The 20,815-nt window shown below is 39.1% G+C and overlaps 1 protein-coding gene across 7 annotated transcripts in view; it reads left to right on the top strand.

The window, feature by feature from the left end:
• Nucleotides 1–18,345, top strand: part of ICA1L (islet cell autoantigen 1 like) — a 76,110-nt gene extending 57,765 nt beyond the window's left edge. For 6 of the 7 annotated variants that reach the window (XM_017536820.2, XM_017536821.2, XM_037741428.1 and 3 more), the window contains 3 exons: nt 3,966–4,226; nt 7,013–7,096; nt 16,428–18,345. In XM_017536820.2, the coding sequence (XP_017392309.1) occupies nt 3,966–4,226; nt 7,013–7,096; nt 16,428–16,543 (461 nt within the window). In that variant the 3' untranslated portion in view covers nt 16,544–18,345. The remainder of the gene's footprint in view (nt 1–3,965; nt 4,227–7,012; nt 7,097–16,427) is intronic. The other variant, XM_037741431.1, reaches the window with a different exon arrangement.
• The last annotated feature ends 2,470 nt before the right edge of the window (nt 18,346–20,815 follow it).

Genomic DNA, 20,815 nt, shown 5'->3' with positions numbered 1-20,815 from the left:
ATGTCTTAATCTATGAAAATGTCTAGGTCTGGTGCTTTCTTGTGTGTATTTTTTTTCTCTGTATATAGAAATTAGTCTGTTTCAGCTTTTAATCTGTACTGGGATTGATTTTAGTAAATATATAAGAAATTATTCATTCTCTAGACTTCTAAATTTATTTGCAATAGAGCTGTATAAAATTTCTATTGTTTTTAACAGCTTTATTTAGGTATAATTTAATTACCATAAATTTCACCCATTCTAAGTATAACAGTTCATAATTTTTAGTAAATTTAGATTATGCAACCATCACCACAATTGGATATTAGAATGTTTCCATTACCCTCAAATTATTCTCTCACACTTGTTTTAAATTAATCTCTGATTCACTCCAAGCCGTCAGTAATTAGTAATCTGTTTTTGTCTCTATAAATTGCCTTTATTCTAGACATTTAATATAAATGAAGCCATGCAAAAAGGTAGTCCTTTATTTCTGGCACCTTCCACTTAATGTTTTTTTAGAGTCATCCATGTTGTATGTATCAGTAGTTTATTACTTTTTGTTGAGCAATAGTATTCAATCATTGTATGGATATACCATCTTATGTTTACTTACCAGTAGATGGACATTTAGATTGTTTATAGTTTTTGGCTATTAGAATACCACCACTGGACATTCACGTACTTCTCTTTGTGTGGGCATATATTGTCATTTTCCTTGGTTAGATTCCCAGGAGTGGAATTGTGAGGCAGTACGGTAAATTTAATTTCTTAAGGAACTGGCAAACTTTTTTCAACATAATTGCACCATTTTATTTCCAGCAAAGTGTGAGGGTTCTAGTTTCTCCACATTTTTGCCAACATTTGGTATTATCTATATTTTATATTTTATTTTTTTGAGATGGAGTCTCACTCTGTCACCCAGGCTGGAGTGCACTGGCACAATCTCAGCTCATTGCAACCTCCACCTCCTGGGTTCAAGTGATTGAGTCTCCTGCCTCAGCCTCCTGAGTAGCTGGGATTATAGGCATGCACCACCATACCCAGGTAATTTTTGTATTTTTAGTAGAGAAGGGGTTTCACCATATTGGCCAGGCTGATCTTGAACTCCTGACCTCAAGTTATCCACCTGCCTCGGCCTCCCAAAGTTCTGGAATGACAGGCATCAGCCATCAGCCACCATGTACAGTATATTTTAATTAATAGTTATTCTAGAGCTTTTTTCTTAAAAAAATTTTTTTTTTTGAGACGGAGTTTTGCTCTTGTTGCCCAGGCCTGAGTGCAATGGCGTAATCTCAGCTCACTGCAACCTCCGCCTCCCAGGTTCAAGTGATTCTCCAGCCTTGCCTCCTGGGTAGCTGGGATTACAGGCATGACCCACCATGCCTGGCTAACTTTGTATTTTTAGTAGAGATGGGGTCTCGCCATGTTGGCCAGGCTGGTCTCAAATTCTGACCTCAGGTGACCCACTTGCCCCAGCCTCCCAAAGTGCTGGAATTACAGGCATGAGTCACCAGGGACGGCCATTCTAGTGCTTTTAATTTGTAGCTTCAATTTCCATTTCTTCAGTGACTGATGGTGTTGAGACTCTTTTTATGTGCTATTGGCCATTCATATATCTTCCTTGCAGACAAATCTATTGCCCATTATTAAATTGGGGTTTAATCTTATTAAGTTGTAAGAGTTTACATATTTTTTGATAAAGTCCTTTATCAGATATATGACTTGTAAGTATTCTGTCCCAGTCTTTTTGTTTTCTCAGTTTTGCCTTTGGAAGCACAAAATTCTTTGTTTTGTAAGTCCAGTTTGTCATTTTTTCTTCTTCCAGCTGATTGATTGCTCTATTGATTTCAGCAGTGCCCTGGAGCATAAATTATTCCATACAATATACCAATCAAATTTGGACTCATTTGAAGAAATAGTTCTCAAGGTCACTGAAATTTGTGGTGACCCCAGCTGGCTTTTTTCCTGGTTCCTTCAGGCAAAGTAGCTGGCCTACAGTTTAGCCTACATGTTTAATGACACTATGAGTCTTCTCCCAGTTGCCTTTTTGCGACAGCCTCCACTGTTTTGAGAGCATCCTTAGGGTTGAACTTCCGACACTCTGTTGCAAATGAAGTCGGTGCCTTTGGAAAGGGATTAGGAACTATCTGTTGTATGGTCGGCTTCTCCCTCACTCTCTGCAAGGAAAATCTCTGAGTCAGAGCTTAAGCTGGGAGTGGGGACAATGGCATGCTACTTTCTGTGTGTCATCCTTGCTATAAGAGATGAGTGCTAGGTAAGGAGAGTGACAGTAACCTTAGGTCTTCTTGGCTTGCCTCTTTCTTCATGAAACCACCACTTTACTAGCAGGGTCAAGTGGTCAGGGGCCCTATATTCTCAGGACACCACACCAAACTCGGACTTCCCAACCCATAAATGGGATCTGGGAAGGCGATGGGAGCCTCTATCATCTATTGACTGCACTCACCTCAGCAACAGGTAACTGGGGACAGGATGTGAAATGCTGGCATCCTGCTCCTCCTAGGATGCCAGCCCTTGATTGATAGCTGGAGGGAGAAGGAGCCCTGTGTTCTGGCTGTACCAACAGGAGTGGAATCTCCATCTTGCTAAGTTGGGAAGTGGGAGGATGGGAGTGGTCCTCAGTTCAAATACCACAAACTCTTGCTGTTTTTCCTAAGTTATAGATTTTCTTAAGTAAATATTTATTCATTTGCTGCACATCCCTGGGACCAGTTATAGAGACTTTAAATGCTTCTTTTGAAAAATAACTTTCACCAATTATGCTGGGGTGCAGGTCCATGAAGCCCCTCCCTTTCACTTTTATTGATAAAAGTGTTTATGATTTTTCCTTTGTTTATGCCATTTAAGTATTCCATTGTCAAAAGGTAAAATTACAACAAATTTAAAGACCTTAATTGGTTTTTACATGCAATTCTAGAATCAGGCAACACTCCATTCTATAAAATAGAATGAGTGTTCTGAGGAGGTTGGTTTTATAGACAGAAAAGGATAGAGGAAAGCAGAAGCAGAAAACAAAAAGTGGATCGATCATTGCAAAGTTACTTTTCTTGTAACAGTTAAAGCAGAGGGGACTTCCTTATCATGCCAGCTAGGACTGGTCTGCTTGGGGACTTGGCTATATCTCTGTCCAGATTTCTTGAAAGGCCAGATAACTTAGTTTTAGTTTGGTGATGATGTGGAACTTAGCATGATCAACCCCATTTTGGTTTGATCTGTTGGGTCTAGTACAGGAGCTCAGTCCAAAACAATGGTTTTCTATACATTTTACTTACCACCATGGATTATAATATGAAATATTTCCCTCATCATTATTTTTCAGAAAGTCCATTCCCTTTTCAACTAAGAGTTGTTTAGTAGGTTTTAAAATTTACAGATGGAAGAACCTATTTGGTTTTATAGTTTAATTTTAGAATTGTCTTTTTATTGCATTATGATAAGAGCATGTTGTGTGTAATGTTCCTACTTTAAGAACACAATGATTTTTTTGTGTGTGCCTTAGTATAATCAACTTTTGTACATTTTCAATGTGTGCTCAAGAAGAATGTTTCTATTACCAAGGTTGGTGTATATCCAAAATAACTACATTATTGATTATGCTCTTTAATCTGTTGTCCTCTTGGCCTGTTTTTTAGTCAGAATGGTATATTAATTAATATTATACCATTATTAATCTTGTATTATTAATTTGTTTCTATGTCTTTTTGCATCTCCTTTAGTTTCTGACTTAGGTGGTAGCTTAATTGTTTCATAGTTATTCATAACTTACATCTTCATTGTGAAATGTGGCCATTTTGGCCTAAATTCTGCCTAATTAGAAATAGTTTCACATAAATTTGCAGTCAATTTAGTTGTTCACTTAAAATTACATTAATACAGTATAAAAACAGTGAAACAAATTTGATTTTTCCTATGCCTTACTCTCATTTCCTAAAATCAAAAAAGACTTTTTTATTTACACTCAGTAGTCGCAAAAGATCTACCTGTGGATTCACTGGAAGGAGAAGATTTTGAGAAGGAATTCTCATTTCTGAACAACCTCCTAAGTTCTGGTTCTTCAAGTACTAGTGAATTTACCCAAGAATGCCAGACTGCCTTTTGGAGCCCCAGTGCCAGTCTCACGTCCCAAGAGCCTTCCATGGGGTCTGAGCCCCTTGTTCATTCTTCTCAATTCCTTCCTTCACAACTCTTTGACCTTGGCTTTCATGCGGCTGGAGCGTTCAACAGTAAGTGTCTATGAAACATTTGGACACATGAGCTTTACTTTATGAGCAAAACTGTGTGCTTATTGACGCTAGAATCAACAAGATTGATTTTAATGTCAGCACTGTTAGATAAAATGTGCAGTCCACCAATCAACTGGAAAAACATTAGTCACCTCTGGAATCTGTCAACAGACTGAAGCAAGGGTTGCTTCCCTCCCACCTTCACCAGACCCCATGTTTTCTTCACTGATTTTCCCAGGTGTCTGATTTAAAACACTTGACCTGCTAATTACTCGTACCTAGGGCAGGCAATACTGTTTCTTCCATCAAGTAAAACTTGGTGTGTTCAGAGTTAACAAGACAAAGGAACAGCTCTGGAGGCTGGTTCCAGGACAGCCTTCTGGGCAAGGCAGCAGGAGAGAGTCCACCATCCTGTGTCCAATCCTGCACCTTGGGGGTCACTTTGTTTCCCACATCCATATTGGTTACCAAATCCTGTCAGTTCTGTTTCTGAAACCTGTCTCAAATGTCCCACTACTCTCTGCCTCCACACCAGAGCCATTTAGAGCCTCATTTGGTTTCCTAGGTTACTGTGAGTTTCTAACAGGTCTCCAACCCCCAGTTCACCCTCCACACTTCCTCCACACTTCTCTCTCCAAGCAGCAGATTCTGATGTCAGTACCGGCTTACACTTTTTAAAATGAAACACCATAGTTTCCAGGATAAAACCTGCCTATGTTGCATTTCCACCCATAATTCCTATCTCCTCTTAAAGTGAAGTAAGAATACTTGCCATTTTCCGACGTCACACTGAGCGCTCCAGAGCCCTCTGATGCATCTATCTGTGCTTGTGTTGTTGATTCTGCTTATGATGTTCAGTAATGGAGCCTGGACGTGGGCCTGAGTATTAGATCCCAATTCAGTGTTTTTTCCATGATTGTCAGTCCTTGAAGTCTTCCTCAGTGCTGCCAAATGGAAATGGTTTCTCCTTCCTCTGGCCTACCATGGTGCTTTGCTTTATCTATTTTCATGGCTCTAATCCTACTTTATCTTGCCTGACATCCCAGTCTCTCACATCCCAGTAGATTTTAACCCCTGGATGGGGGGGATCCCACACAGCATCTAGCAGTGTCTTAATGCATTGTACTTTGTATTAAATATTGACATACATACTTTATCTGCAAGCATCCCAAGGCATGATATGTGGAATGAGTCATCTTTGTGCTATCTCTGACAGTAGCATGCAGTTAGCTCAGTTAATAAACTAAATATCAGCCGGGATTACACCTGTAATCCCAGCACTTTGGGAGGCCAAGGCGGGCGGATCTCGAGGTCAAGAGATCAAGACCATCCTGGCCAACATCGTGAAACCCCATCTCTACTAAAAATGGAAAAATTAGCTGGGTGTGGTGGCGTGCACCTGTAGTCCCAGCTACTTGGGAGACTGAGGCAGGAGAATCGCTTGAACCTAGGAGGCGGAGGTTGCAGTGAGCCGAGATTGCACCACTGCACTCCAGCCTGGAGACAGGGTGAGACTTTGTCTCAAAAAACAAAAAACCTAAATGTCAGTTAAATCACTCAGTAAGAATTTATTGAATAGACTAACGGTAAGAATGGACAATATTATTTGATAAAGAGGCACTCTATCTGGGATAATTCAGGTATTTTGCTACAGTAAAATCTTTAAAAAATATTTATTCTTGTGTGGAATATCAATGGCCCAGTAGCTATAAAGATTTACAAACTGATTCATTCCCACTATCACCTCCTCCCTCTTCCTCCCTAACTTGCCATGTCTCTAGCAGTGCTAAACTTTTAGTTTCTGGCAATGTAATATCAACAATATTTTTTCACCACTCAAAATATGTGCTCTCATCCCTACCTGCAGACAGACAGGATATTCCCATTTAGTAGCTGAAGCAGTTGAAACGCACAGTATTTGAGTAACTTGCTCAAGGTCATCAGACAGTTTCAATAGTTAAGGCAGGAGCAAAATCTGCCTCCTGCTTCTTTGTATAGAACTCTACCAGTCTTTCCTTTATATCTACTTCTCTCATCTATGAAGTAGACCAGGAAAGTGAGCTTCCCAGAGAGCTAAAAGATCTGTGTTTGAGGAACCTTATCTACGTTGGGCCTCAGATGATCTTTTCTATAAAAGGAAGGGATCAGGCAGGATTATCTAAGTTCCTTTCTAGTGCTGTGCCTTAATCATAGCATAAATGGTTTTTTATGTTGTAGCAAACATTTCTCCATGTTCTCATAGAGTATTCATGACATGTTTTAATTACAAAGAATTGTCATTTTATACACAATAATCTACCTGATTCCTTATTGTTTTTACATGTTCATTAATACAGATAGTACTGCAAAAAAAAAAAAATCATGTATGTACTTTTTCCTTCAGCTAAATTATTTCCTTAAGATAAATTTCTGGGAATTGGATCACTGAGTCCAAGGGTATAAACATATTTATAGGTTTAAACATTCCAATTATCAGACCTGTTCCTTTTCTTCTTGACTCTTTAGAACTTCTTCCTATATATTCTGCATTTCAATTATTTTTTTTAAATCCCATATATTTATTTCAAAACCACTTTGAAAAATGTAAAGAAGTCAGATCCAACTCTTTCTGAAACTAAGATGATTAAAATATAAGACTATAGATAAATTTTCAGTATTTTATACCTCTTATAGAATCTTACCCAGGTACAAAGACTGGAGGACTTAGATATTTTTACCTTTTCTTGTTTTTCTGATGCTACTTCCTATTTGATTAACAATGGACAATTTTTACTTCCTTTCTCTAGGCTGGGTCTCCCAAGAGGAATCAGAGTTTCGTCTTTCTGATAGCCAGCCAGTGCCTTCACAGAGTCCAAAGAAATTAACAAGATGTAAGTTATTTACATATTCTTTACCATTGCTTTAAGAATCAGCTGAATTCAAATAAATTTACAAAAGGATCACATTATATTGTTTTCACCTCACTGTCCAGAAAAATCATTTAATAATGAGTTATTATTCAAATGAAAGCTGTACTGCCTATCCCTCACTGTGAAAAGCATTGAATAGAAATTGTGAGCTTGGGGCCAGGTGCAGTGGTTTATGCCTGTAATCCTAGACTTTAGGGGGCCAAGGTCGGCGGACTGCCTCATGTTAAGAGTTGGAGAACAGCCTGGACAATGTGGTGAAACCCTGTCTCTACTAAAATACAAAAACAAAAAAATTGCCAGTTGCGGCTGCTCACGCCTATAATCCCAACACTTTGGGAGGCTGAGGCAGGTGGATCACTTGAGGTCAGGAGTTTGAGATCAGCCTGGCCAACATGGTGAAACTCCATCTCTACTAAAAATACAAAAATTGGCCAGGCATGGTGGTGCGTGCCTGTAATCCGCGCTACTCAGGAAGCTGGGGCAGGAGAATCACTTGAACCTGGGAGGCAGAGGCTACAGTGAGACAAGATTGTGCCACTGCACTCACTCCAGCCTGGGTAACAGAGCAAGACTCTTGGCTCCACCAAAAAAAAAAAAAAAAAAAAAAAAGGAAAGGAAAGAAATTGTGAGCTTGGCAAAGCATACTACATTTTGTACTGTAATCTTTTATAGTTTGTGTTAAGGTTTGTTGGTAATGAATATAAACTTAGGGATACAAGATGCTTTCTGATTACATGATGGCTGTTGACAAAGAATGCATTCAAGCACTTAAGTTGGTTACCATATTAACCATTTTTAAGTGTACAGTTCAGTAGTGTTAAGCATGTTCATACTGCTATGAAACATATCTTCAGAACTTTTTCATCTTGTAAATCTGAAACTCTATACCTATTAGACAACTCCATCTCCTAATTCCATAGTAACAACCATTCCACTTTGTCTGAGTTTGATTACTTTAGATAGCTCATACAACTGGAATAATGCAGTATTTGGCTTTTTTGTGACTGGCATATTTCATTTAGCATAATGTCCTCAAGGTTCATCCTGTAGCAAGTGACCAGATTTCCTTCCTTTTTAAGACTGAATAATACTCCATTTGGTAGATATAACACAACTGGTTATCTATTCATCCATGGATCACATTTTTTATAAACAGCCTACTGAGATATAATTCACCCCCTCTACTGGTCTTCAATCTCTGCTGTAAACAAGAGTTCTCTCTTATCCTCATTTATCTATTTATTATCGATATAGATTCATATATTTTTTCTTTTCTTTTATTTTTTTGGAGACAGTCACCCAGGCTGGAATGCAGTGGCACGATCTCGGCTTACTGCATCCTCTGCCTCCCAGGTTCAAGCAATTCTCCGGCCTCATGCCTCAACTGCAGGTGTGCACCACCACGCCTGGCTAATTTTTGTATTTTTAGTAGAGATGGGGTTTCACTGTGTTGGCCAGGCTGGTCTCGACCTCCTGACCTCAAGTGATCCACCCATCTCAGCCTCCCAAAGTGTGGGGGTTACAGGCGTGAGTCACTTGACCTGGCTTGATTTTTTGGTTTATAATCACCAGTAATCACCAGTGGTTTTAAAATATTCTTTGGTTCAGTGGTTTATAATCACCACTGAACTTACTGATCTTGGTGCTCACATTGTTCCTGTGTTGGCCAGTGGGAGCCCTTTCAGGCTGACTTCAGAATCCTTGTCATATCAATATTTTTAAATTTTGAAATAATTTCAAATTTATAGAAAGACTACAGAAGTTAATACAAAATACTACTATACATTCTTCACTTAGGTTTCCAAAATGTTACCATGTTTGCTTTACATTCATATTCTGTCTCTTCCTCACCCCCCATTATATCATACAAATTGATTCTGAACTGAAACAGCTTAAGTAGCAGACATGATGCCCCTTTGCCACTAACTATTCATTGTCTATTTCCTAAAAACAAGGAAATTCTTTTGCATAATTACAGTACAACAGTCAAAATCAGGAAATTAACGTTTCCATAGGACCATTATCTACTGTAGACCTTTTCGGTTTGTCAATTATCCCACTAAAGTCTCAATTTCATTTTTAGTTTTTCATAGTCTAGGATCCAAGCCAGTATCACACACTGCATTTAGTTAAGTCTCTTTAGTCTCTTTTAATCTGGAACAGTTCCTCAATCTTTATGTCTCATGACCTTGACATTTTGCAGTGTACAGATCTTTTATTTTGAACATTCCTTGAATTTGGGTTTAGCTGATGTTTTTTCATAATTAGACTGAGGTTATGCACTTTGCCAGTGCCACCGGTGCAGGAATGGTGTTGTGCCTTCTTAGTAAATCCTATCAGGAGGTGCATGTCTATTTTGTTTCACTCCTGGCGATGTTAACCTTGATCACTTGGTTATGGTGGTGTCTGCATGTTTCTCCACTACAAAGTTAGTACTGTGTTTTTCCCTTTGTAATTAGTAAGTATCTTGAGGGAAGTGTTTTGAAATATTGTAAATTGTTTATTTTTACTGAAGTTTTGCCCACATTTAGCATTTACTGATAATTCTTGCATGAAACATTTATTACTGTGGTTGCTGCCAAATGGCAATTTTCTATTTTCTAATTCCCTCTGTATTTACGAGTTAGTGTTCTACTGTATGTGAAAGCTTTCCCTTGTTCCCTACTTATTTACTTATTCATTGATATCTACCAGTATGGACTTCTGAAATCTATTTTATTCTTCCCAGTACTTTGAGGTCAGCCAGTAGGGGAATCCCTCAATTCCAAGCAAATCACAGATTTACACTGGCAGGTTCAGAATACAGCCATTCCCCAGGGATTCAGAGTACTTATAATTACACTTTTTAAAAACCAGCTAAGGCCAGGCATGGCAGCTCATGCCTGTAATCCCAGCACTTTGGGAGGCCAAGGCAGGCGGATTACTATGTCAGGAGTTTGAATAAAAATGCAAATATTAGCCAAATATGGTGCTGCACACCTGTAGTCCCAGCTATTCAGGAAGCTGAGGCAGGCGAATCGCTTGAAATGAGGGGGCAGAGGTTGCAGTGAGCCAAGATCATGCCACTGCACTCCACCCTGGGCAACAGAGTGAGACTCCAGCTCAAAAAAAAAACAGCTAAAACAAGTTGTGCTTAATCATTTAAAACAGACACTATAAGTAAATTTCAGAAATGAACACAAAAAAAGCAAAGGCAGTATTACCTGTAATTCTTGAGGCTGATTTTTGAAGAGAAATTTAGGGAAAAAAGAAAAGCTCTCACCAAGAAGGTCCAATAAAACTAAACTTAAGAATTCTAATAAAATTGAATTTTTTTTTTTTTTCTTTTTTGAGACAGAGTCATGCTCTGTCACCCAGGCTGGAGTGCAGTGGCACAATCTAGGTTCACTGCAACCTCCACCTCCCGGATTCATGCAATTGTCCTGCCTCAGCCTCCTAAGTAGCTGGGACTACAGGCACACCATGATACCCAGGAGCAATAATTTTTGTATTTTTTGGTAGAGACAGATATTCACCATGTTGTCCAGGTTGGTCTCAAACTCCTGACCTCAAGTGATCCACCTGCCTTGGCCTCCTAAAGTGCTGGGATTACAGAGGTGAATGACTATGTTAAAATCAAAAATTGTAACAACTTAAATATTTTTTTGGCCAGGCACCTTGATTCATGCATGTAATCCCAGCACTTTGGGAGGCTGAGGCAGGTGAGTCACAAGATAAGGAGTTCGAGACCAGCCTGGCCAAGATGGTGAAACCCCATCTCTACTAAAAATACAAAAATTACCCGGTACAGTGGCAGGTGTCTACAATCCCAGCTATTCGGGAGGCTGGGGCACTTGAACCGGGGAGGTGGAGGTTGCAGTGACCCAAGATCGAGCTCCAGCCTGGGAGACAGAGAGACTCCATCTAAAACACACAAAAAATTATTTCATTAAGAGCCCCACTTCATTAGTCATTAAGGAAGTGCAAATTAAAAGGAAAATGTAATCCAAGACCTACCTACTACAATGGCTAAAATGAAACAGAAAAGAACGTTCTGTAATTGACAAAAAGATGTTAAAGAACTAGAATCTCAGAGAGAGATCCAAGATGGCCAATTAGCAGCAGCTCAGGATTATAGCTCCCAGTGAAGGCACAGGGAGTGAGTGGACGCCAGACTTCCAGATGAATTTTTGTTGCCTACGGACCAGGAGATTCCCAGCGGAGGAGCCCCACGGGTTGCCGGCGCAACGCCGCTGTTTTGCCAGTGTCTTGGCACGGCAGTTCTCAGTGCAGAGTATGTGGGATTGGGTGCTCTTTTAGTTGGCGTTTGGAGCTCTGGTAAGGCAGAGTCGCCCATTCAGCTGACTGAAACGGGGACTGAAGCCGGGAGCCAGACTGGGAGATTCCCAGGCAGAAAAGCGCCATGAATCTCAGAGCCGCTGTTTTAGCTGGTGCGGTCGCTGCACGGGAAGATCGTGGTGACTTTTTGGCGGGTGACTGGGGTACCTGGGAGAGAATCGACCATTCAACTAGGAAAAGAAAAAAAGGGGGCTCCGAGGTGGGGAGCCAGGCGATTGGGCTCCGCTGGTCCCACCCCCACAAAAAAACAGCAATTGGAAACGCTGATGGTTGAGAGTTTCACAGCAAGCACAGCTGAACCCGGGAAGGTCCAGCTCTGTTGGGGAGGAGCGTCCGCTGAAGGAAAACAAACAGAAATAACATCACCACCAACAAGCTGGACATCCACTCTTGAGACCCAATCTGAAAGTCGGCAATTACAAAGATGACAGGTGGATAAATCCACAAAGATGGGAAGAAACCAGTGCAAAAAGGCTGAAAACATCTGAAATCAGAATGCCTCTCCTCCTTCAGGGGATCACAGCTCCTCATCAGCAAGGGAACAAGGCCTGATGGAGAATGAGTATAATGATTGTCAGAATCAGGCTTCAGAAGGTGGATAATGAGAAACTTCTGTGAGCTAAAACAACCTGTTCTAACCCAATGCAAAGAAACTAAGAACCTTGAAAAAAGGTTTGATGAAATGCTAACGAGAATAGACAATTTAGAGAGGAATATAAGTGAATTAATGGAGCTGAAAAACACAACACGAGAGTTTCGCGAAGTATGCACAAGTTTTAACAGTCAAATTGATCAAGCAGAAGAAAGAATATCAGAGGTTGAAGACCAACTCAATGAAATAAAACGAGAAGACAAGATTAGAGAAAAAAGGGTAAAAAAGAATGAGCAAAGTCTCCAAGAAATGTGGGACTATGTGAAAAGACCTAATCTACGTTTGATAGGTGTACCTGAATGTGACGAAGAGAATCAATCCAAGCTGGAAAATAGGCTTCAGGATATTATACAGGAAAACTTTCCCAACCTAGCAAGGCAGGACAATATTCAACTCCAGCTAATACAGGGAACACCACAAAGATATTCCTCAAGAGCAACTCCAATGCACATAATCGTCAGATTCACCAGGGTTGAAATGAAGGAGAAAATTCTAAGGGCACCGGAGATAAAGGTCAGGTTACCCACAAAAGGCAGCCTATCAGACTCACAGCAGATCTCTCAGCAGAAACCCTACAAGCCAGAAGACAGTTGGGGCCAATATTCAACATCCTTAAAGAAAAGAGCTTTCAACCCAGAATTTTATATCCAGCCAAAATAAGCTTCATAAGCGAAGGAAAAATAAAATCTTTTGTGAACAAGCAAGCACTCAGAGATTTCATCACCACCAGGCCTGCTTTAAAAGAGCTTCTGAAAGAAGCACTACACATAGAAAGGAACAACCCATATCAGCCATTCCAAAAATATATCAAAAGGGAAAGTGCATCAACATAATAAAGAATTTACATCAACTAATGGGCAAAACAGCCAGCTAGCATCAAATGGCAGTATTAAACTCACATATATTATTATTAATCCTAAATTTAAATCGACTAAATGCCCCAATCAAAAGACACAGACAGGCAAATTGGATAAAAAGCCAAAACCCATCGATATGCTGCATCCATACCCATCTCAAATGCAGGGATACACAAAGACTCAAAACAAAGGGATGGAGGAAGATTTACCAACCAAATGGAGAGCAAAAATAAATAAATTTAAAAAAAGCAGGAGTTGCAATTCTCGCCTCTGATAAAATAGACTTTAAAGCAACAAAGATCAAAAGAGGTAAAGAAAGACATTACATAATGGTAAAAGGATCAATGCAACAAGAAGATCTAACGATCCTAAATATATACACACCCAATACAGGAGCACCCAGATACATAAGGCAAGTTCTTAATGACTTATAAAGAGACTTAGACTCCCACACAATAATAGTGGGCGACTTTAACATCACATTAATATTAGACAGATCAAGACAGAAAATTAACAAGGATATCCAGGACTTGAACTCAGACCCGGAACAAGTAAACTTAATAAACATTTATAGAACTCTCCACCCCAAATCCACAAAACATACATTCTTATCAGTACCACATCACACCTACTCTAAAAGTGACTACATAATTGGAAGTGAATCACTCCTTATTAATTGCATAGCATTTCACAGGTTTAAATGAAATATTGGTTGGCTGCTTGTTTATTACTTTCCTCCCTTATTCCTTCCTGTCTCCATTGTTAAGCACAATTATTAGTATAAAAGAGGTTTTCAATACCCATTTTTGGACTGCATTCTAGCCTGGGCAATAAAGCAAGACTCCTGTTCTCCTTCTTTCTCTTCCTCTTTCTTTCTCTCTTCATTCTTTTTTTTCTTTCTCTTTTTTTCTAAAAAAAAAAAACAAAAAAACAAAAGAAGAACTAGAATCTCAAAAACTGCTTCTAAGAGTCTAAATAGGTAATAGCCATTTGGAAAACTGGCAGTTTCTACTCAACTGGAACATACATATACCCTGTGACCAAACAATTCCACTTCTAAGTACATATCCAACAGAAACGCATCTAGCCATTAACTAAAATATATGCTAACAAACGTTACTGTGACACTGTTAATAATACACCAGAATGGGACTTACCCCAGCATTCCCTGGGGTTGGGGGTGTGAATAGTGACTGGAAGGGTGTCAATCAAGGGTGCCATGCATGAGGGGAGCTTCGGAGGAGTGGGCACATTCTATTTCTTTTTTTTTGAGATAGTGCCTCACTCTGTTACCCAGGGTGGAGTGCAGTGGCACAATCTTGGTACACTGCAACCTTTGCCTCCCTGGTTCAAGCAATTCTCTTGCCTCAGTCTCCTGAGTAGCTGGGATTACAGGTGTGCATCACCACGCCCAGTTTTTGTGCGTGTGTGTGTGTGTTTTAGTACAGATGGGGTTTCACCATTTTGGCCAGGCTGGTCTCAAACTCCTGACCTCAGGTGATCCGCCAGCCTTGGCCTCCCAAAGTGGTTAAATTACCAGCATGAGCCACCAACCCAGCCACATTCTATTTCTTGATGTTGATATTGTTTATGAGTGTATTTACTCTATGAAAATTATGCTTAATTTGGGTTTTTTCTCTCTGCATAGAATTCATTTTCTGCTTGTTACAAGAATCTCTGGAGGCAGGAATAGTGTACACAACGAGAGCCCCTATAAAAGATGTAACTGACAGACCTTTATTTCCCATTGTGACCAATGAATATAAAACTGTCTTACATATGCATGATGCTGTACAATATTTACATACTTTTCAGGACTCTTCAACAGCTGCATGAAGGAGGTCAGATATTATCTTAGTGACATCTATTCTTCTGGTATAATGACTAATGGTGACTCTGTTTACCCTCAAGCATCCTGATTTAATGATGAATTGTATGGTTACTACATTACAGATAAGGAGACAAGAGCCCTGAGGTTAAATGACTTGCTCAGTATTTCTCATTTAGTAGGTGTACACCCAGGACTCAAAGCCATATTTTGTGTGGGTATCACTGATTCTACCTCAGGGTACTCAGAAACAGAACTGGACACACACTGAGTGAAGCCTTTCACTCTGCCCTGATCCTTGGGGCTTTGGGTCCCCACACCCGAAACCCCAGCCCTCTGGTCTGTGGTGAGTGTTACCACGATGTGTGAAAGAGGACTGCCCGTGGGACTGCGTTCCACCCTCCACACTGTCACTCTGGATTCATGTCCAGTTCTTAGATTGTCCTCTGGGTCTCAACCCTGCTTTCTAGACTCCTTGGCTTTCAAGGTCCTAGACTTCTGAGATGACCCACTGTCTGTGCCACTATGCATTCTTGTTTAGTCCCAGCCCTCTGCCCAAATAGACATTCTTGAATATCTGCCACAATGCAAATTTTAGAATCTAGAGAAATAAAATTTTCCATCTCCTTAAGGAGGTATGAGGGATCTGATGAACAAGAAGCTGTGCCTGAGATATAATGCATACTGTAAAAGGCGTATATCAAAACATTTTAAAGTGCACATGGAAAAGACAAAACAACTGTAAACCAAAATGACAATGTTGGCTGTGCTAATGTGGTAAGATTAGGCGGACCTTGTTCCTTATGTCTAGTATGTTTGTAATACCACTTTTATAATAAACATAAATCAACTTGGAGCAGTGTTTACAAATGTCATTTCTTACTTGACATGAACAAGTTTACTTTTAATTTTAAATCTCATCTGAGTCTCCTATAAGTGATCTTAAATGTTCTATAAAGACTACAGTATTGCTTGCCTTTTCACTTTTAATTCAGTTCCTTTCTCAGAGCAGCATACAATTATTTAAATATAGGAGGCTCAGCAAAGCACAAGTTATCTGCATTTGCCTTTCAAAATTATCCTACATCAGAAACAGTGGTTCACGCCTATAATCCCAGTGTTCTCAGAGGCTGAGGTGGGAGAATCACTTGAGCCCAGGAGTTCCAGACAAGTCTGGGCAACATAGGGAGACCCCAGTTTCTACGAGGGGAAAAAAAAAGTCTTAAAGGAACTATAATTGATAGATTATTATTATTTTTGAGGACGGAAGCTGGAGTGCAGTGGTGTGATCTCTGCTCACTGCCAGGTTCAAGTGATTCTCCTGCCTCAGCCTCCCCAGTAGCTGGGACTAGGGGCATGCACCACCACGCCCAGCTAATTTTTGTATTTTTAGTAGAGACCGGATTTCGCCATGTTGGCCAGGCTGATCTTGACCTTTTGACTTCGTGATTTGCCTGCCTCACCCTCCCAAAGTGCTGGGATTACTGGCGTGAGCCACCACACCTGGCCCAGTTTTCTTAATTCAAAAGAAGCACCTAATTCAAAATCATAAATGTGGTACAAAAACATGATTTCAAAACTGAAACTCTTTAATGTGTTTTTTTTCTTTTTTAATAGCCACCAACAATGGTAACCAAGACATGTCAGCCTGGTTCAATCTATTTGCAGACTTGGATCCACTTTCAAACCCAGATGCTATTGGACATTCAGATGATGAACTTCTTAATGCTTGACTGAAGTTATAATGTCACTTCAACGGCCTTGAGATATCAATTTTGCAACATATTTCCTTTGTGGAAAGGAGTTTATATTGTAACCTACACACAAAAGCATGGTGTTTCTGAATATAACACCTGTCAGCCAACTTTAGACAGATGGCAAAGACCACATTTGAATAGGTTAAGTACATCTTTCATATCTTGGATTTGCAGCTGTTAGTACTATGTGGAAAATATTAGAAACTACGGAGTCTGCAATATTTAGATACTGGAATTTATGTCAAAATAACGGCTAGGAATAATTGTCAATATGGAGTTGAGTTTATTTCTTTGGAAACCTTTTTATCTTTAAGTTGCCTTGCTGGCTGTGAGATAAAAATTTTATATGTGGATAAAAAAGATAGCATGTAAATTGGGTAGTAGTTTGGGGTCAGTTTTTGAATGACATAGTGGCAGGGAGTATTTTCTGTTTTAGAAAATAGCATTAGAACCAGATCAGCTTTGTTTTGGGTTAGAGAGGTAAAATAAGATTTGAGAACTCAGTTTGCTTTAATGAAATCACAAAGAAAATTTGCTACTTGTTTTTTTTCATTTGGAGGCTAAAATGTAATGTTTTTTTATTAACACAAAATAATGGACACTTCCTATATTATTAAATCTTCAAGGGGAAGCAGCAGGGTAATTAATTTGCTAAGCCCATTCTCTGTAGAAACAGAAAAATCTATCTTCCCGTCTCCTAAACCTCAGAATGCATAGTAATACTTAAGACTTGGGCAAGTATCTTCAGACCCACTCTTTCATACACTTGCTATATATTATTATGCCATTATGCAGTATTTATATTATTCCTGAAAATAAAATGGGGGGGGGAGGAGAATATTCCCTAAGCAACCGGCAGTAGTAGTCCTGAAATACCTCGAAATTTCTATCTGAATGAGGGAGACACTTATGAACATCTTATCCTTACATATATTTGTATATTTTGTGACATAATTTAACCCAGAATACTTTCTGGCAGAGATACAGAAAGCTCTGTGTGATCAATAAGGGAGTGTCTCATTTTTCTACTTCCCTCTTTCTGTGGGTGACATCATCTGAGGCTCTATTTGATTATTAAGCAAAATCTGTTACCCCTACAGGGTTTAGAACCTAAGTATTAGAGGGGAAGTCTATTTAATGGAAGTTAGTGTAAGCTGATAAAAACAGAGCTACTGTACACACATGTCAATCACTCAATTTCCTGTCCTTTTTCTTAGCCACCCTTTAATTTTGAAGCAGTTTCCCAAGTGTTTTATGTTTGTCATCCAGTCCATTGCATTTCCATAAGATGACGTTTTGACTAAATTATTCACCATGGTTTCCATGTGCTCTTAGTCCTATTCTAAACATGCTTACTTAGAAGATAATTGCTTGTGATGTTCAAGTCATAGTATGTATAAAACATTGGACCAGAGTAGGTAAAACACAGTCCACCTCCCATTCACAGTCATCTACAATAGTAACTTCCCACAAGCTCTAAATGGCCAACGACTGTATAGGCTGGAACAACCTTATCTGAGGGTCAGAAACATCAACTCAGAAAAAAGGTATGAAGTCTTTTCTTAAAATCTTTTCACAATATTATTCCTATTTCTTTGATTTTAATGAGTCATTATTTATCTCTTCAGAAGCACTGTCTTCCTTTATAATCAGTTAAATTTCCCAGAATGCAATACTGTCATTGTTCTGCCAAGTTCCAATAGAAAGATCATGATTATGAATCCCAATCTGAATTCTATACCCATGGTGACTCTGGTGCTCTCAACTTTTGAGTGCCTCAAAAAATGCTAACTTTATGTCTTGCGAGTTTGTACCATTTTTCTTTGCAGTGGTCGCTGTGCTAATGCATTAGTTCTGAGATATTCATTTATCTCCCTCACATGCATGCAAGGCGGTCCCTATTCTCTGATACAGACAGACGCTTCAATAAGCAGGAAAAGCAGAAGCCCAAAGTCCATACTAGGAACACCCTCAGTTTTCCAAAAGCAGAGTTTTTCCCCAAGTGGAGACTTACAAGGGACTTTTATTATTCAGTTACTAGTTTCTGTAACATTTCTTCTTTTAACAGAGTATATGTTTTCCATTTAACCCAGAGCAACATTAAGTTCCTTAGCAAGTCGTTATAGCTTCCAACAAGTCGGCTGGGCGTGGTGGCTCACGCCTGTAATCCAAGCACATTGGAGGCCAAGGTGGGCGGATCACCTGAGGTCGGGAGTTCAAGACCTGCCTGACCAACATGGTGAAACCCTGTCTTAAAAAGAAAAAAAATTTTAAAAACAAAAAAAAACTTCCAACAAGTCTAACCACTATTTATAAAGAGCATATCAATAACTTTAAGATAAAGGTAACCATATTCATATTTTCTCAAGATTAGTTATTTGAAGCTCAGCAATTTTGTGGTCAGAAAGAGAAATTTTGCTCTATTAAACCAAAATTACTAATATAAAAAACCACCACACTGAAGAAAGGAGGGAAAGGATGGATAAGCACAGAATACAGAATGACTGGTTGCTTTTTGTTTCAATCTAGATAATCCATTCAATAAGAAATTAATTATCCTTAACCAATGGCAGGCTGAGAACAACCCTCAAAATAGGTATTTTAAATGGGCAGAAATATCTGTACTTACTTAATACTGGATAAGAATGTGTTTGCGTTTAAAAAACACTGGATGAGCTAAACTTTGCCTAATGTATCTACAACCGTGTTTTGGGAGAGGCAGGAATACCAGGGCATAACAAGATCAGATTGGTGTAATTTTGTATTTTTTTGAAATCCTTCATTAAATTGTAGAACATCGATATGATTAGAAACAAACTGTATTTAAATGAAACAGGTTTCAGTATTTGCACATTGAAAAAGTGTTTTGTATGTCAACTATAAATATTTCATGTATCTGTATGGACCATCTAGAAATGTAGAGGTCTTACAGCATTAGAATGAAGGAAGTTTAAATGTGCTCCTTCTATTTTTCTGAGCCTCCTTTAATAAAGACTGCAAGATGGCATAAAACAAGTTTGTTTCCTGAAGAGTTTAATACAAATATAATTATTGTTTTCCTATTCAAAAACTTGAGTTTTACCTCAAGATCACAATATTAGGAAACTACATTGAATTGATGATATGGTGGGCATGGGAAAATGAAAAAAACTAGGGCAATTAATATCCTTGTTAGGCCAGGTGTGGTGGCTCACACCTGTAATCCCAGCACTTTGGGAGGCCAAGGAGGGCATATCACTTGAAGTCAGGAGTTTGTGACCACCCTGACCAACATAGAGAAACGCTGTCTGTACTAAAAATATAAAAATTAGCTGCGTGTGGTGATGGTTGCCTGTAATATGAGCTACTTGGGAGGCTGAGGCAGGAGAATCACTTGAACCCAGGAGGTAGAGGTTACAGTGAGCCAAGATCAGGCCACTGCATTCCAGCCTGCATGACAGAGTGAGATTCTTGTCTTCGAAAAAAAAAAAAAAAATCCTTGTGAGACTAATTCCTTCTAATTTATTTCACATAGGACGGGACTATGTAAGATATGGGAAATTACATAATGTATGTTATTTCTGTAAGTACTTTCAGTAACAAAAACTATCAAATATCAAAAATCTGAGCCTAGACATAAACAATTAAATATAAGCCACAGTATGTAATCTTACTTATTAAAGGCGAGAATAAAAAGAGCCAGAATTGATTCAGTTATTTTTGTCTTCCATAGTGTTGGCAGGGCCCTGCATTTCTCTACCTTGAGCAATGAAGCAGTCCCAGAATTTCAGAATATAGAAATTAGGAGGAAAAATCACCTTTAAAATATTAATTCAACAGAACTGAAAGCAACAGTAAAGTGTTTAAACATGGCAAACTCTGTGGGACAAGATGAGAAGAAAAATGGTTGGTTAGGATGGTCACATCCAGAAGACCAACATAAACTATTTTTCCATCTTTTCTATACCATTTAAAAGACTACTGAAGAGTTCAAAACAAACTGTCCTTGGCATTTAAAGTCAAGCCATGGTTCTTCACTCAATGGTGTAAATCAACCACTATTGGCCAAAGAGTAAATACAAAAAGGAGATGAAGTTCTGACTGGTGTCATGGGTGAGAGTTTGCAGTGTATGTTTTTAGATTTGTACTGTACGTTTTAAACTTCTTGTTTTCTTGCTGCCTCAACAACTACTCCACAAACAAACTGTGAGCACTTGGCCCAGTGTGATGTGGGTGGCCCCTGCCACAAGTCTCTCTTGCTACTTTGCC

Source organism: Cebus imitator, unplaced genomic scaffold (genome assembly GCF_001604975.1).
Source record: "Cebus imitator isolate Cc_AM_T3 unplaced genomic scaffold, Cebus_imitator-1.0 Scaffold101, whole genome shotgun sequence".
NCBI classification, from domain to species: Eukaryota; Metazoa; Chordata; class Mammalia; order Primates; family Cebidae; genus Cebus; species Cebus imitator.
Note: the sequence above shows the minus strand (reverse complement) of the source record. Positions and strands in the feature narration are given on the sequence as shown.